Source organism: Notamacropus eugenii, chromosome 7 (genome assembly GCF_028372415.1).
Source record: "Notamacropus eugenii isolate mMacEug1 chromosome 7, mMacEug1.pri_v2, whole genome shotgun sequence".
In the NCBI taxonomy this organism is placed as follows: domain Eukaryota; kingdom Metazoa; phylum Chordata; class Mammalia; order Diprotodontia; family Macropodidae; genus Notamacropus; species Notamacropus eugenii.
This window is the reverse complement of record NC_092878.1, coordinates 3,512,332-3,529,993: the sequence shown is the minus strand read 5'-3', so window position 1 is coordinate 3,529,993 and position 17,662 is coordinate 3,512,332. Positions and strand designations below refer to the sequence as shown.

General features: G+C 36.6%; 1 protein-coding gene across 1 annotated transcript in view; it reads right to left on the bottom strand.

Moving 5' to 3' along the window:
- Positions 1-17,662, bottom strand: part of FAM227B (family with sequence similarity 227 member B) — a 335,873-nt gene that overhangs the window by 271,361 nt on the left and 46,850 nt on the right. Inside the window, exon 8 of the mRNA XM_072623913.1 lies at positions 9,722-9,820. Within this exon, the coding sequence (XP_072480014.1) occupies positions 9,722-9,820 (99 nt within the window). The remainder of the gene's footprint in view (positions 1-9,721; positions 9,821-17,662) is intronic.

Sequence of the window (17,662 nt, the reverse complement as noted above, 5' to 3'; positions counted from 1 at the left end):
AAAATAGAAGGAAGTAATAGACAGAAGCTGAGACCAATCATACTCCCTGTACCCCTGAGCTGAGCAGAGTCTAACTCCAACGTAAAGTTCAAAGTCAGGAAGTAGGCTGGAAAAACAACAACCACCATAAAAAGAACTTAGCATAAAAAGCTGGTATGATTAACAGGGAAGCTTAAAACACAAACTCAGAAGACAATGACTTGGAAACACCTACAAGCAAAGCCTCAAAGAAAAGTGCAGATTAGACACAAGCACAACAAGAATTCTCATAAGAGTTAAAGAGATCTTTAAAAGATCAAAAGACTTTAAAAATCAATTAAGAGTGGCAGAAGAAAACTGGGGAAATAAAGAAGAGTTATACAAAAAAATTATAAAGAGAAAATTAACAGTTTGGTAAAAGAGGTACAATAAGACTGAACAAAAGAATTTCTTAAAAATCAGAATTGACAGTAGACAGAGCATTGGCCTTGGGGTCAGAGGAACCTGAGTTCAAATCCAGCCTCAACCACTTGACACTTACAAGTTATGTGACCATGGGCCAGTCACTTAACCCCAATGGCCTAGCAAAAAATAAAAATCATATTTGACCAAATGCTAAAAGAGATATGAAAAAAATTTCCTAAAAATTTGAATTGATCAGGTGAAAGTTTATGACTCCACAAACCTTCAATATATAATAAAACAAAGTCTGAAAAAATACATTAAGGCAAGATAACTTAAGAATTTTTGGACTATCTGAAAGTCATGACAAAAAAAATGAGTCTAGATATGCTTCAAGAAATGTAAAGGAAAACTATCCAGATGCCATAGAGGGTAAAACAGAAATTGAAAGAATCCATCTGTCACCTACTAAAAGATATTCCCAAATGAAAACTCCCAGGAATATTACAACCAAAATGTAGAGCTCCCAGGTGGAGCAAAAATACTGCAAGAAGTCAGAAAGACACAGTTTAAATATTTTGGAGCCACAGTCAAGTTGGTAAGATTTAGATACTACTACCATAAAGGAGCAGAGGGCTTGCAATATGATTTTCCAGAAGTCAAAGGGGATAGGATTACAACCAAGAATAACTTATCTAGCAAAACCAAGTATAATATTATACTTATTGTCTATTTTTCCAAAGAGGAAATATTCAATGAAATAGAGGACTTTCAAGAATTCTTGATGTAAAGACCAGAACTGAATAGAAAAACTGACATTTAAACACAAGGCTGAAGAAAAAGCATTAAAAGATACACAACAGTGAGAAATGACTGCAGATATTATACGATTAAACTGTTTATATTTCCATGAAGAAAAATGATGCCTAGAACCCCTAAGAACATTATCATCATTAGGACAGGTACAGATGTCTGCTTAGATGGAGAGCATGAGTCGTATCTATTGCATTGGAATGACCTCAAAAGAAGAATGGAAAGCTGAGAAAAGGAGGTGCACTGGGAGAAGGGGGAAGGGGAAGGGAAAAGGGGGGAATTTATCTCATATAAAAGAGGTATGTAAGGAAGAATTTTAACAATGGAAGGGAAAATGGAGGAAGATTGAGCAATACTGGAACTTCTCTCATCTGAACTCAATCAAGGAAGCCAGAGTATATATACACACACAGCTGAATAGAGATATTCATTTTACCCAGTAGGGAAGTAGGAAGGGAAGGGCTTAATAGAAAGGGGAGAGGTAGAGAGATATGATAGATTAAGGGAGGCAATGATCAAAAGCAAAACAAACTTTTGAGGAGGGAACATGGTAAAAACAAAAGAAAAATAAACTAGAATAGGATGGAGGGAAATAAACTTGTTAGCTACCATAATAATGAATGTGAATGGAATGAAATCACCCGTAAAATGGGAGTAGACAGCAGAATGGATTAGAAACCAGAATCCAACAATACGTGGTTTACAAGAGACATGCTTGAAATGGAACAACACAGAGTTAAAGTAAGAGGCTGAAGTAGCATCTATTATGTTTCAGTTGCAATTTAAAAAAGTCAGTGTTACCAATCATTATCTCAGACAAAGAAAAAGCAAAATAGATCTAATTAAAAGACATGTTAAGAGAAATTATATTTTGCCAAAAGTTACCACAGAAAATGAAGTATTATCAGTATTAAACATATATGCACTAAGTGGCATAACATCCAAATTCTTAAAGGAAAAATTAAATTAGTTACAGGAGTAAATAGACAGTAAATCTATACTAGTGACCTTAATTTATCCCTATAAGACCTAGATAAATATAACCATGAAATAAACAAGAAACAAGTGAAGGAAATAAATAAAATTTTAGAAAAGTTAGATATACTAGACATCTGGAGAACACTGTATGGGAATAAAAAAGACCATACCTATTTCTTAACTGTGTATGAAACCGTTATGAAAATTGGTCATGGAGAAAGCTTTGAAGTTTGTGTTAATTGCTAAAAAGTCTTAGTAATTATCATTTTGTAAAAGTTTAAATAAAAAGAAAGAAAAGAAAATTGACCATGTATTAGGACATAGAAAACTCACAAACAAAAGCAAAAAAAAGGCAGACATATTAAATTCACCTTTTTCAAACCATAACACAATAAAAATTACATTCAGTAAAGGGTCTTTGAAGCATAGTTTGAAATTAATTGGAAGCTGAATAATCTAAAGAATGAATGGGCCAAAGAACTAATCATAGAAACAACCAATGATTTCATTAAAGATAATGGCAACAATGAGACTGCATACCAAAATTTGTGAGATGCAGCCAAAGTAGTACTTAGGGGAAAATTTATATCTCTAAACACATAAATAAAATGGGAAAAGAAGAGATCAATGAATTAGTCATGCAGCTAAAGAAATCCAAATACAAACAAAAAATAAAAAATCCTCAATTAAATATCGACACAGAATTCTTGAAAATCAAGAGAGACTAATAAAATTGAAAATAAAAAAGTGAACTAATAAATAAGACTAGGAACTGGTTTTGTGAAAAAACAAACCAACAATAAAATAGGTAAAGTATTGCCTAATTTGATTTTTTAAAAAGAAAAACAAATTGCTACCATCAAAAATGAAAAGGGCAGATGCACCGCCAATGAAGATGAAATTAAGATAATTATTAAGAACTATTTTGCCCAACTTTGTGCCAATAAAACTGATGGTCTAAATGAAATGGATAATTATTTACAAAAACTTAAAGTGCCCAGAATAACAGAAGAAATGACAAAATTATCTAAATTAATATACTTATTCAGTGCCATACCAATCAAACTACCAAAATCTTATTTTGCTAGAAAATATAGTAAAAAAAATAGTAGCAAAATTCATCTAGAGGAACAAAAGGTCAAGAACATCAAGGGAATCAATGAAAAAATGAAGGGGTATAGCAGTATCAGATCTCAAACCGTATTATAAAGAAGTAATAATGAAAACAATCTGGTACTAGATAAAAAAATAAAGTGGTTGATCAGTGGGGGTACATAATATAGAGAAGTAAATGAGCATAGCAAGCTAGTGTTTGACAAACCCAAAGTTCACTAGTTCCTAGGGCAAAAACTCATTACCTGACAAAAAGTAGTATGGCAAAAACAAGGCATAGACCAACATCTCAAACTATATAGCAAGATAAGGACAAAATGGATACATAATTTAGACACAGAGGGCTATATCATAAGTAAATTAGGGGAACATGGAAAAAAATTACCTGCCAGATCTGTGAATAGGGGAAGGTAAAATGGATAATTTAAATTATATTAAATTTAAAAGATTTTGCACAATCAAAATCAACGCAGCCAAACTTAGAAGGAAAGCAGGAAATTGTGTGTGTGTGGGGGGGGGGGGAGTTACAGGAAATTTCTCTGATAAAGATCTCATTTTGTTAAATGCCTATGGAATTGAACCGAATTTATAAAAAATAAAGAGGCATTCCTCAATTGATATATGGTCAAAGGATATGAATAGGCAGTAGAAGGAATTAAAACTATTAATAATCATATGAAAAATTCTCTAAAACACTAATAATTGGAGAAATGCAAGTTTAAACAATTCACTTTTCAGACTGGCTAAGATGACATAAAAGGACAATGATATGTGGAAGGGATGTGAAAAAAGAGATACACTAATACACTTTTGGTGGATTTGTGAACTGGTTCAACTCTTCTGGAGAATAATTTGGAAGTATGCCCAAAAGTCTATAAGACTGCATATCCTTGACACAGAAATACTGCAACTAGTTCTGTATCCCAACGAGGTCAAAGGAAAAAAGGAAAGGATCGAAATGTACAAAAATATTTATATCAGATCTTTTTGTGGTGGTAAAGAATTGGAAACTGAGGGGATATCCATCAGTTGGGGAATGGTTGAAGAAGTGATGGCATATGACTGTGATGGAATGCTATTGTGCTGTAAGAAATGATGAAGGGGATGGTTTCAGAAAAACCTGACAAATGAGCTGTTGTGAAATGAAATGAGCAAAACCAGGAGAACAGTAACAGTGATGTAACAATAATGAATTGTGAACGATTTAACAGCTCTCATCAATACGATGATTCATGATAGTTCCCAGAGGCTCATAATGAAAAACGCTATCCACTTCCACATAGAGAATGGGTAGACTCTGAGTATAGACTGAAATATTTTTTTTCTCTTTGAATTTTTCTTGCTTTTTTTTCTCACAATATGGTAAATGTGGAAACAGGCTTTGCTTAATTTCACATGTATAATGGGTATCATTTTTCTTGCCTTCTCGATGAATTAGGGATAGAGTGGAGGGAGGGAGAGAATTTGGAACTGAAAATAAAAATTTTAAAAATTTACTAACAGAAAAAAAGATGGAATATAACCTCATTGAGGATAAGATTCTTTAACCCCAGATCCTAGCATAGTGATGGAGATAGAAAAGCTAGCTGATCAACTGATTTTTTAACTCATGGAAGCTGACAAGGTCACCAAGAATGAATGGAGAGTAAAAAGGCCTATAGGAAAGAAACTTGGGGTATACCCACAGTTAGGAAATAGGATATTGTTGATTTTTGGTGGTGGTGGTGGTGGTCCTTCATTTTTGAAGAAGACGTGCCATCATAGGTGATATCTTTAGTTGGGCATGAATTGGATTTAAAGGAGATAGAGTTGCACAGTCATCAGCCTCCAGTCATCTAAGTTCATTGGCAAGACTGAAATCAAAATGACCAGTGATGGCCTGAGATGCAGTGGATGACTTTAGCATCTTTGATATCTGATTAAACTCCAAGCTCTTCACAGTGCCTGCTTCAGCTGCCTTCCTGGCTATTGGAACAAATTGGTCTCTTCTGCCCATTCTGCTGGGGAGGAAGGTGGAGAAGAGAAGGCTTTACATTCTTGGAGCAGACATCCCCTAACTCACCAACAGCTTTGAAGCCAGTTACCCTCAACCTGGCTTAGCCTATCTGCTGAGGTAGTTTTGCTGGGGTGTGACCATTGTGCATGCCATAGCTTCTTGGATGACTATACAATATAGAAGACAGGTGGGAGGAGAATTAAGAGAGTGTGGCATAAAAAAACCTAGAGAGAAGAAAGCATGGAAGAAGACAGAGTGGTCAGCAGTGTCAAATGCTACAGAGAAATCAAAAAAGGGATGAGAACTTCGAAAAAGCAATTGCATTTGGCAAATAAGAGTTCACTGGTAACTGAAGGGAGGAGTTTCAGTTGAATGATAAAAGTCAGAAGTCTGGTGTAAGTATCTCATGGTAAACAGCATCATCAGTTACGTTGCTTTGATATATGGTTAAAAAAAGACTAGGATTCTTAGTATCCTTTGTTCCATTTTTTCCTGTGCTACCACTTGCACTGTGGAAACAGAAGCAGGCAGCATAGGACGGAACTATCTTTTATGGTGATAAGCCTCCTTAGCTGATGTCCATTGGTCTTTGCACAGCAGACAATCTGCTGCTAAAAGCATATTAAAGCCTTTACAGTTGGGTAGAAACTGCCAGATGCTAAATTATGAGCTCCTTCAGGATAGAGCTTGTCTTTTGCCTTTCTTTATATGCCCAGGGCTTAGTACAGTACCTGGCACATGACACCATAGCATGCTCCACACCCCATAAGAAGTCATCAGAGTTGAATCTTGTGGAGGATTAGAAATAGGGATACATACAGAACCTGTGATTTCTTTGGGGGAGGCAAACAACTCTGTACTTTCTCTGCAATTAACAGTCTTAGAGAATTGCCTAGAGCAGTAGCTCTCAAAATGTAGTTCCTAGGCTTCTGGGGATTCCAGAGTACCTTTCAGGGGGTCCAAAAGAGCAAAACTATTTACCTAATACTACTAAGACATTTTTTGGCTGTTAAAACATTTCTCACTTTTCCAACTACATATCTGTGTGTGACGAGCCTGAATCTTCTTCCACGGAAACGAAACATTGCAAAAGATGGAGAAAACAAATGCCTTCCATGAAGCCAGACATCAAAGAGATTTGCACAAACACATCAAACAATGTCACCATTCTCACTAATGTTGATATAACTATAGATCAATACAAATCAATACTATAGACAGTATTGTAATGACGAATTGGGGGAATCGAGTGTGTCCTAAATCTCATAGACATATATGTGCATGTATATGTACGTGTGCATGTATGTACATGTTTGTATGTGCATGTGTATGAATATAAATGTGAATCAAGTGTGTCTTATCGCTAATCTACATATACACAGATGCATGTATGTAAGTTGTATCTACAACAATGTGTAGGCTACAAATATGCATACATGTAGGCTGCAGATACTATTGATATATGTTCATCTACTATATATCAAGAATCTACTATATAGATAATGTATATATAGTAGAGATATCTAGGTTATGTGTATAGGCTAAAGATACATACATACATGTTATTGTTCAGTCATTTCAGTCTTGCCCAACTCTTCATGACCCCACTGAGGGTTTTCTTGGTAAGGATATTGGAGTGGTTTGCCATTTTCTTTTCAAGCTCATTTTAAAGACTCTATCCACTGTGCCATCTAGCTGCCAATATACATATATACATGTGTGTGAGTGTGTTTTTACTAGAGATTTAGAACACGACTTGATTCTCCTGAGTAGTCAGTCAATATAATCTGCAATTAGTTAAGTGTATAGAAGAGTGATTTTTTTCTCTCTTTTGAATTCCTTTACTTTCAGGGACCTTACATAAGTACCAGCATGACTGCATACTTGATTAATTTGATATGGTCTAGCAGAACTGTATTTGGAGCCAGAATACTTGGGTTTCACCCCACCATGCTCCTTACTACATATGTAGCTTTTGGGAAACATTTGACTTTTCTGGGCCTCGATTACCCTATTTGCAAAATGAGAGAACTGAACCTGGAATTCTCTTCTTGGGATCTGGTCTGGCAGATCTAGGTTAGGAAGTGACATTTCCCCCAATTTCATTGTGAGGAGACACATTCAGAATCTTGAATGATACGGATGAGCTTTACATCTGGGGGACAATTACTTTAAGTACCCTTCTAAATCCCATGATCCCAGTAGGTCAGTGAAATAACATTTATTAAAGATTTTCCAAGTGCCAGATACTTTGCTAAGCACTAGGGATGCAAAAGATAGTCCCTGTTCTCAAGGAACTCATAATCTAATGGGAAAGATAACATGCACACAGCTATTTATAAATAAGCTATATACTAGGAAAAAATATGTAGATAATTCACAGAGGGAAAGCATTAGGTCTTTTGATCCTCACAACAAACCTGCAGGGTAGACGCTACTATTGTTCTCATTTTTCAGATGAGGAGACAGAGACTAAGATATCAAGTGACTTATCCAGGGCTACACAGCCAGTGTCTGTGTGAGGATTTTAACTCAGGTCGGTCTTCCTGAAGCCCATCACTTTATGCACTGTGCCACCTAGCTTGACTGATACATGCATTTTGTCAGTGATTTAATCCTTGTCGAAAATAATAAAGGATTTCTATGGGACTATAACAGAAGAGATGTATTGTGAATTATGGTTTATTTTGGCTTGGGAATGAATAATCGGGCAGCTTGGTGGCACAGTAGCTAGAGTGCTGCTGACCTTGGAGTCAGGAGGACCTAAGTTCAAATCAGGTCTCAGACACTTACTAGCTGTGTCACTAAACCCTGTTTGCCTAAGGTTCATCATTTGTAAAAATGATGTGGAGATGAAAATAGCAAACCACTCTAGTATCTTTGCCAAGAAAATGCCCAATGGGATCACAGAAAGTCAGACCTGACTGAAACAACTCAACAACAATAGAGAATTATTAGATAATATGATAAGGTATAACTTTGAAAAGAATAATTGAATGTAACCCTCGTACTTTCCCTAAGCAATGTAGACCACACACTAATGGTATAATGTGGTAAGAGAACCTCCCTCTCATCAAACTGAGATCATCAAAGTAGTTGATACATCTCCTACTGCATCCTGATGAAGGTGTGGTGACACAAAACAAGTATCAGGTGATTAATCTATTAAATACCCAATATCCTTTATGTTTGGATGTGTGTGTGTTAGAGTAATGACCTGTGGTTATGCTAGCTGTCTAAGCAGAGTTAGTATCCCTACTTTAGAACACTTACAAGACACCTGATTAGGAGCATGGCAGAGAACAGGAAAGGATACAGTTATCTGCAAATATTACTAAACTCGGGAGAGAGCTTCCAATTAGTTGTGGTTCATATGTTAGATCCTTGAAAGAAATGATTCATTAAACTTATGTAGTAAATGTACAGTTATAACTATGTGACCTAATGAAAGGGGTCAGAAGAACCCTGTTAAGAGTCTGTTCCCACCATCCAGAATTGTCTTCTTGGGAGCCAGTCTGACAGAACTTTCTTTATGGGGGGAAAACATATTTAAAATTTCCAAATAGTTTCATCCACTTGAAAGCAGAAGAGCTATTGTTTTATTTATAGCAGTCTACTTGGCTTCACAAATCTTTTTCTGATTTACTTTTAGAAAGCTGAGTGTGGGATTTCTGAATGCCAAATTTAAAACCTTGACTCCTCCAGGGGAATTCCAAACTTCAAAAAACTTTTCACCATCAGTACACCAAAGAATTTTATTCTCTGTGGAAGGGACCTAGAAAAAATGTTTATGTTAGGACTGCCTTTGTAGAAACAATACTTAAGGAGGAAAAAAAGCATCTGTATTTACAAAAATACTTATATTAGATCTTTTCATAGTAGTAAAAAAGCAGAAACTGGGGGGTGCTTACCTATTGGAGAGATCTCTAAACCAATCATAATCTAGTAGTGTAAAGGAATGTAGTTGTGCCATAAGAAATGACAAGATGGTTAGATTCAGAGGAAACTGGGCAGAGGCCTAGGAGCAGGACTAGGGGGACAAAGTATATCATAGTAACCTCAGCATTATAAAGAAAAGGAACTTTAAAAGACTTATAACTCTAATCAATGCAATGATAAGCCAGAAATTTAGGGGACTGGAGATGAAATAAAACCACCTCCTGCTAGGGATGTGAAGGATTGAAAAAGCAGAATGAGGCACACATTTTTAGACATGGCCCATGGGGGAATTTGTTTTGTAATACAATACATTTTTATTATGAGAGTTTTCATCTCATTTTATGAGAGCCTATTTATTTTTCAACGGGGGTCAGAGGGAGGAAGAGATAAATTTATAAATAAATAGAAAATTTTAAAGTTGAAAAACGAATCACTATTTGAGCTTCTAAGAATCACTTCAAAATGATCATTAAAAGTTAACATAAAAAGCAATTGTTATACCTTAAATTTATGGAGAAACCACCACCAAAAGGCATCTTGTAAGAGAGTAATAGATGATTCTGTGAGCAGCAAACATAACCAAATTCTAAAACTCTTTACCTTTGAGGAAAAAAATGAAATGTACGGGTCAGATAAAAGTGCACAGTAAGCTCATTAATATAAAAAGAAATCTTTACATTGTCTATGTTTAATATAGCATACAGCTTAAACCATAGCTGGGTTACAGTTCTCCAGCCTGAGCAGAACTTAGGTGTCAAGACCTCTGATAATAAATACCACGTTTAGTTCCAACAATCCTGAAGATAAAACCACAGCTTTCCTACATACCCCATAACCTGAATGATCTGCCCTGCATAAGCAAAAGAGCACTGAGTGACAGAAGAAAACATTACCCTGTGGTCTTGAGTGAGAGAGAGGGAAAGGGAGAGGAAGAGGAGGAGAGAGAAATATAAGAGAAAAGAAGAACAGGAAGGAGAAGAAAGAGAAAGAGGAAAAAAGAGTGGGAAAGGGAGAAAGAGGGAGACAGACACATGACACAGACAGACAGAATTACTGATTCATTTTGAAAACTTCCCAGGGCACAGAGTTATACTTACACATGATTTCTTTGTGCAATGAGTGAAATCAGCCGTAGCTGATGGAGGACTATGACTAACTAGACTGGGACTGAAATGGGACCTGGAGGATTTGTTCTTGTGCACAGTTCAAGAGGAAAAGTCTCCCCAGAAAAGAGCCCCAGGATGCAGCTGAAAAGAAAGTCCCACCTAAGGAGTGGAGTAGCTTGGTCTACCCAAGGATAGAGGACAGGGGAAGTAGGGGTGACGGATGGTCTAATCAGTCTGCTAGCCAGTGCACCACAATACCCCAGCACCACTTCTAGATTTATCGATGTTTTATTCCTCTATTAGATTATAAGATTTTAAATTCAATTCAACAAACTTGTTAAGATTTAAGTCTTGCTAAGCATCTAGTACGTGGAAGATACTGTTCTAGGTGGTGGAGTTATAAAGGCAAGAGATATTTTATAATTACCCTCCAAAAGCTTAGATTTTACTGGAAGGTAGGGCAAATCAGATATATGGGAAAGGAAATAAATATAAAGCAATTTTAAGAAGGAAAAAGTACTAATCATTTGGGGTGCGGGGTCAGGAGTAACTTTGTGTAAGAGGTGACACCTGAACTGTGCTTTGAAGGATGCTTAGGATTCTGTGAGACAGTAAAGAGAGAGTGAACTCCAGATAAGAGGACCTCAAGCAAAGGCATGAAGGTAGGAGAATCAGGGATGTGCTAGAGGCAGCTCCAAGTAGCCGGCGAGAGCTGATTGCTAAACTTTCAATGTGAGCATTTTTGCTTCAGAAACATTACAAATCAGGGCTCGATTTATTGTTTTGTTGAGTACTTAATATGTGCCAGGTACTGTGCTGGACACTGGGTATATAAAACTAAAAATATTCCTTGAACTCTAACAGGAAACAAAATATCCCTAAAAAAAATAAAATAGAGAGCTCTTAAATATACCTATAAGAGTTATCATTAAATATCGCTATGAAATACTTGTGTGTGGTTTTTAAAGCAGTATTTAACATGGTTGCATGGTCAGATCTGTGTTTTAGGAATATTACAATGGAGGATGGAATGGAAAGGGGAGAAACTTGAAGTACAGAGACTAATTAGTAGGTTACTTCATTAGTTCACGAGGTAAGTGATGAATGCCTGACCTAGAACAGAAGTCATGGGAGTGCAGAAAAGGTGAAAGATATGAGAGATAGAGTTGAAATATAACTGGCAGCACTGGCTAATTGGTCTGCTCTGTGGGGTGAAATCTGAATGAGGAATTGAGGATGACACTGAGGTTGCAAAGCATGGTAATTAGAAAGTTAGTGATGCTCTTGAAAGAACTAGGGAGGGTCAGGAGAAAAGTAAACATTTTTATGGGTGCAAAAGAGCTGGTGGAGAGGTATGAGTACCATTTTGGACAAGTTGAAGAGATACCTATGGAACATTTAATTCAAAATGACCAGTACATGGTTGATCAATGTTGGACTACACATTTGGGAATTACCTGCATGAGAATGATAATAGAACCCATAGGAACTGATGAGAAAACTATGATACAGTAGAGAGAGAAAAGAGGAGAGGATTCATAATTGAACCTTAAGCTATGACCATGGTTAGAAGGTGGGACATGAATGATGATCCAGAAAAGGAGATTGAGAAATGGTCATATAGGTAGGAGGATAAGGGGGAGAGATTGGGAAAGAGAGGGAGAGGTACACACATGTACACAAACACACAGAGAGACAGAGACAGAAATGAGAATAATACCACAGAAATCCTATAACTGTGGGCTGTCAGTTTCTTCAAGGAGTTTAACTGAGAAAGGGAGGAAATATTTGCAAATACCTTGAGGAGATGGAAGAGTCTAGTGGAGGTAGGTCATTTTTGTTTTGTTTTTAATGATGGAATCAACTTAGGTATATTTGAAGGCAGTAGGGAAGGAATCAGTTGGTAGGTTAGAGATCTGAGGTGTGTGATTGAAGACGTAATCTTCTGGAGAAGATGGAATTAGTACAGATGTAGACAAGTTGACCTTGGCAAGAGAAAAGTCATCTCTTTGTCAGAGATTGGGGAAAAGGAGGAGATAGTAGGAGATGTTGTCAAGGGGATTTGATATGAAGAGAATGGGGGGGAAAGGAGCTCAGATTGAATGGACTTAATTTTTTCAGTAAAGTTAAAGGTCAGGTCCTCAATGGACAGATCTGGGAAGGTGGAGAGGAGGTGTGGCTGCTTGAGGAAGAAGCAGAAGGTTCAGAATAATTCCGGTAGAAATAAGATGGTAAAACATTAGGTTGTTGTTGTTGTGTTCATCCTTTGTTGCTGAAGAAGACCATGCCATCAGAGAAATGATGACATGACTTGCACTTGACTTTGTTTTGAGTGAGGGAGGGCTGTGCAGGTCACCAGCCTCACTTTCTCCTCCTGAGCCATCTGGGTCCAATGACCAGATATTCATCAGGATGACTGGAGATGGCCCAGGATGCAATGGGAGACCTTGGCCCCTTTAGGCCAGGATTGAAAGGTCTACCTTTCTGCAAGTGAAAGTTCAGTTGAGATTGGATAATGTGAATTTTAACGTGCCTAGTCCACATGGCTGTGGGACTCCCTCCATCTTTGTTCAACATTTTGTGAGGAGCAGTAATGAGTCCTCGATTCTATCCAGGTCTGAGGTTTAGCAAGACAAGACAGTAACAAGACAAGGGGGTCATAAATCTGCGATGGCTGACTATTTAGATTGAGGTTAGAGAGAGAAGTCAAAATTGAGGGGTGAAAACAAAAGAGATCCCAAGTGTTTCCAAGAACAGGGTAGGGGAGGTGAAGCATAGGGAGACTTGGAAGGATGGGAAGTTCTGGTCACAAAGGGAAGTGGAATAATTGTGAGTGATAGCAAGATGTCATGTGTGGTCATGCCTCTATTTGGCTGAGTCAGAATAAAGGGTGAACATCTACTTGGATATTCAAGTCCCTTTGTATTAAGGCAAGAGCTACAGAAGAGAAGAGAATGGTGAGCCAGGTGCAGAAGTCCTTGGGGGAAAATGCCCTGAGGGCAGATATATATCCAGTTAGTCAACTAATCCCTGCTGTGTGACAGGCACTATATTAAGCATTAGGTTTACATACAAAGAAAGGCCAAAGAATATGGTCCCTGCTCTCAAGGAGCTCAGACTGTTGGAGAGCTATAAGCAACAAAATACATACAGTATAACTGAGCGTAACTTGAGAGGGAAGGCGCTATGATTAAGGAGATCTGGGAAAGGAGGGTGTGCCTTTAGCTGAGACTTGAAGGAAGGCCAGGGACCTTAAGGGATAGTATTCCAGGGAGATAATGTTGTCAAAGGCAGCCAGGTCTCAATGAGGGCTATTAGATAAAACGAATGTAAAGGAGGGGGCCAGGATGAGAGACAGTTTGCTGTGGAATGAGAATCTGATAGTGGAAAGGGCTGGATTTGGACATTGGTGGAGTTGGGCTGGGAGATGGGGGAGAAGAGAAGGGAACAAGTATTTATTAAGCACCTGGGCCAGGTACTGTATTAAATACTTTATTTAATAAATAAATAAACACTTTACAAATCTTATCTAACTCCTTCTATCCTCACAACAACCCTGTGAGGTAGGTGCTACTATTATCCCGATTTTACAGTGGAGGAAAATGAAGCAGATTTTTTAGGAGGGATGAATGTTGTATTTTGTCAAAAGTTTTTTCTGCATCTATTGATATAATCATCTGATTTTTGTTCCTTTGGTTATTGAAATAATCAATCATGTCAATATTTTTCTTTATGTTAAACCACCCCTGCAATCCTGGTATAAATCCCATTTGACTACAATGTGTAAGCTTTGTGGCACATTACTGTAGTCTCCTAGGTAGGATTTTATTGAGGATTTTTGTATCTATATTCAGAAGTGAAACTGAGCTATAATTTTCTTTCCCTGTTTTTGCTCTTCCTAGTTTAGGAATCAGCATCATATTTGTTCCTTATAAAGAGTTTGGTAGGACTTCTTTGCCTATTATTCCAAATAATTTATTTAGTATTGGAATTAATTGATCTTTAAATACTTTGTTAAAGGTTTTTCCTATATGCATTGATATACGTGCAGTTTTATTTTTAATGTTATTATAGTGTTTTCTTAATGATGAACCATTTGGACGTCTCTGCTATAAGTCCAACTTGGTCAGAGTAAATAATTTTTTTGGGTAAAGTGCTGTAATAGTTTTGCTACTAGGAGTATAGTTAAATGATCTCACTCAATATCCATTTGTCACACATTTCTCTTAGATTCTCAAATTTAATAGTACAGTTGCATATATTCCAATCTAATATTTTTCTTGACTTTCTTTGTCCTCATTGTCTTATTTCTCATTTCTAATTTGCTTATATAAATTTAATCATATATTAGATTCACTACTTTTGGTATTTTATCTTAAAATAATTCTTGAATTTATTTATAGTTTCAATTATATTATTTTTAAATTATAATCCTCTATGTCCTAACCTTGAATGTATTTCTTTCTTTGTTGAAGTATTACTTTCTTCTAAGTTTAAAAATTGTGGGTTTAATTCATTATTTTCTTACTGATGTAGGCCTTGAGTGCTCTGAATATAACCTGGAATAGTGCTTGGACTACACCCCATATTCTGATATGTACCATTTCTATAACTTATCTTTAATGTAATCTGATACTTATTTTACTGTTACCTCTCACATCAATCTATACCCTTTCATTCATGACATCCTAATTTACTGCTAGTTTTACTTCATTCTAATCAGCAGAATCTCTGCTATTCTCATTTAATGATATCCCTTGTACCTCAGTTTGTTATTAATTTTTTAGTTCCATGAATACTTGAAAAATAATATATCCTTTACTTTTCTATTAAGTACTCTATATATCTAGATAATTGAGGTTAGTACTTTTTAACTCTGCATTTTTGTTAAATTTGTAATATTCTGATCACTGAAATGTTAAAATCTATTACTAATTTTTAATTAATTTCTTCTTAGGATGCTGTTTTTCTCTTACTACAGAATTATTAGATTCACACATGTTTAATATTGTATATTCTCATTTTACATAGAGCATTTTAGCATAATGTAATGTCCTTGTTTATTTCTTTTAACATAGACTCCATTTGACAATTAGCATCACTTCTATTTTTAATGATTTCATAATAGTATGATAAATACTGGACTGTACTTGCATTTTGAGACTATTTAGATCCTTTTGGATCAAATATATATCTTATAAAGACTATATTGCTGCATTCTGCTTTTTAATCTACTGTATCTTTTCATTGGAGAATCTAATGTATTTATATATAAAATGGTCAAGTTTGCTCTTTTTTCTAGTTAGTCATTCAGAAGGCAATGTTTACTTCTTAGTTCTACTGTTAATATGGGACTAACAAAAGCTCAGCAAACACAATTCCTCTACTGTATTTTAGTAACTACAAATTTTCTTAATTTGTATTTCCTTTTTACTCATAATAGCAGCTTCATTCCTCTTTTTAAAAATATACATCAGCACTCTTCTTCACTTTGACCTTCTTTTATTTTCAGTTTTAAATTTTTTTCTTTTGTTTATGTTATCACTGTTCTTCTCTTTCCTATATCTACTTTTGCATTTATTTGGAGAGATTTTGTAAGAAACCTGGATTTCTTCAATATTTTCTGCAGCCTTAACTGGAAAGCCTCTGTTTGAGCCATTTTAAGGAGGAATCTACTACAGTCATGAATTTCTTTTTCCTAGAATGATTATAAAAAATCAATATGAATTTTTCCCTATGGCTTATTTGGTCATTTAAAAGTGGAAAATGAATGCTTTTGGCAGGTTATATCAAGAATTCTGGCATGGGCTACCTCCTTTAGCAGTTAATTTGATACTAGAATCAACTTTAGGCCATCAGTCATGGCTTCCAGCCAATGTAGTAGTACATAATTCCCAAATGTGCTGTATTAAAGCACCATAGCAACCAGAACACCTGAAGTATCAGGCAGTGGCTAGCAGATGGTGGATATGGGCAACTGCCCATTGCTCATATTTAGGCTGGTTGAAAATAGCAGGCAAAAAGCAGGTAGGGCATTGGATTTGTGTTTGTTGAGCTTGGCTCATTCTCTTTCTGTCAAGCTATTTCTTTTGGAAGGAGAGAAAGGTGAGAACTCCTTGTAGCAGAGGAGTGAAGGTGTGGGAGTATATTGTTTCCTGGTGACATTTTTGGCTTGCGTATGTTCTCCCAAGTTCTGAGTCACTAGAGAAGTTTTCCATGTCTGGATGTTCCATGGTCTGTCCAAGATATACAGTAGAGAGAACACCAAAGAGTTTGGGTGCCAATGGTTAGTGACAGCTATATTTTGGAGGATGCTTTGGTCTCCTCTATTTCTTCAAGTGTTAATGTTAGAGGTTGTAGGACACAAATGAGATAATATCTGTAAGTGCTTGCCACAGCGCCTGGCACACAGTAGGGAGAAATACTTATGGCCTTTCCTCTTCTTTACAGGCAACTTTCATTACTACACACAAACATTTCCACAAATCCTCATCCTGATCCCTACCCCACAGTATCTCTTCTTTTCACCAGGAAAAAGAGTTAAGCAAAACTGACAGAGAAATTCTATCTGCCCGTTGCTAACATTTCTGATCCCTACAGGCCCGCACTTCTCTACCACTTATCCTCTAGGGTAAGTCAATCTGCCTTTTAATGGTTTCTTCATCTAAAAATCACAGCCATTACACTGTTCTGTCCTGCTGTCATTATGTTGAACCAGATAATACTCAGGTTTCTCAACATTCAGCATTTTGATTGTTTCTTAAGGCACAATATTAATCCTAATTAATACATTCACCTATCATAACTTATTCAGTCATTCTCCTATTGACAAGAAGCTACTTTGTTCCAGCTTTTTGAAAACTGAATATTGCTTTGGATATTTTCTTTTGAGGGCCATCCTCTCACCCCCCTCCCAATTTTTGGATGCTTTAGGGATGTGTGCACAGGAGTATAAGCACAAAACAGTGAACAGGCTTATTGAATTAGTGACTTTTCTAGTAGAGTTCAAAATGGTCTTGTGTTGTATTATGCCGAAGCATAATAGATTCTGCACTGTCCCAAGCTTTTTTCATGCAACTGTTTTCAGAGTTAGTTCTGGGGCCTGTAAGTTTTCATTGCTTCCAAGCTGTAGTGATCTGGGGAGAGGTGCTCCCTCCTGCTCCCCCCAGTCACAAGTGCTAGCCCTGCTCTTGGCCCTGGAACAATAACAAGGTTTTCAGCTCTCCCACAGCCACGAGTGCTGGCTCTCCCTTTCTGCCTTGTAACCTGGGCTCCTGTTCCCCTGTGTTTGCAAGCACTAATGCTCCTTTTCACCCTGGTCCTGCAGCTATGCGAG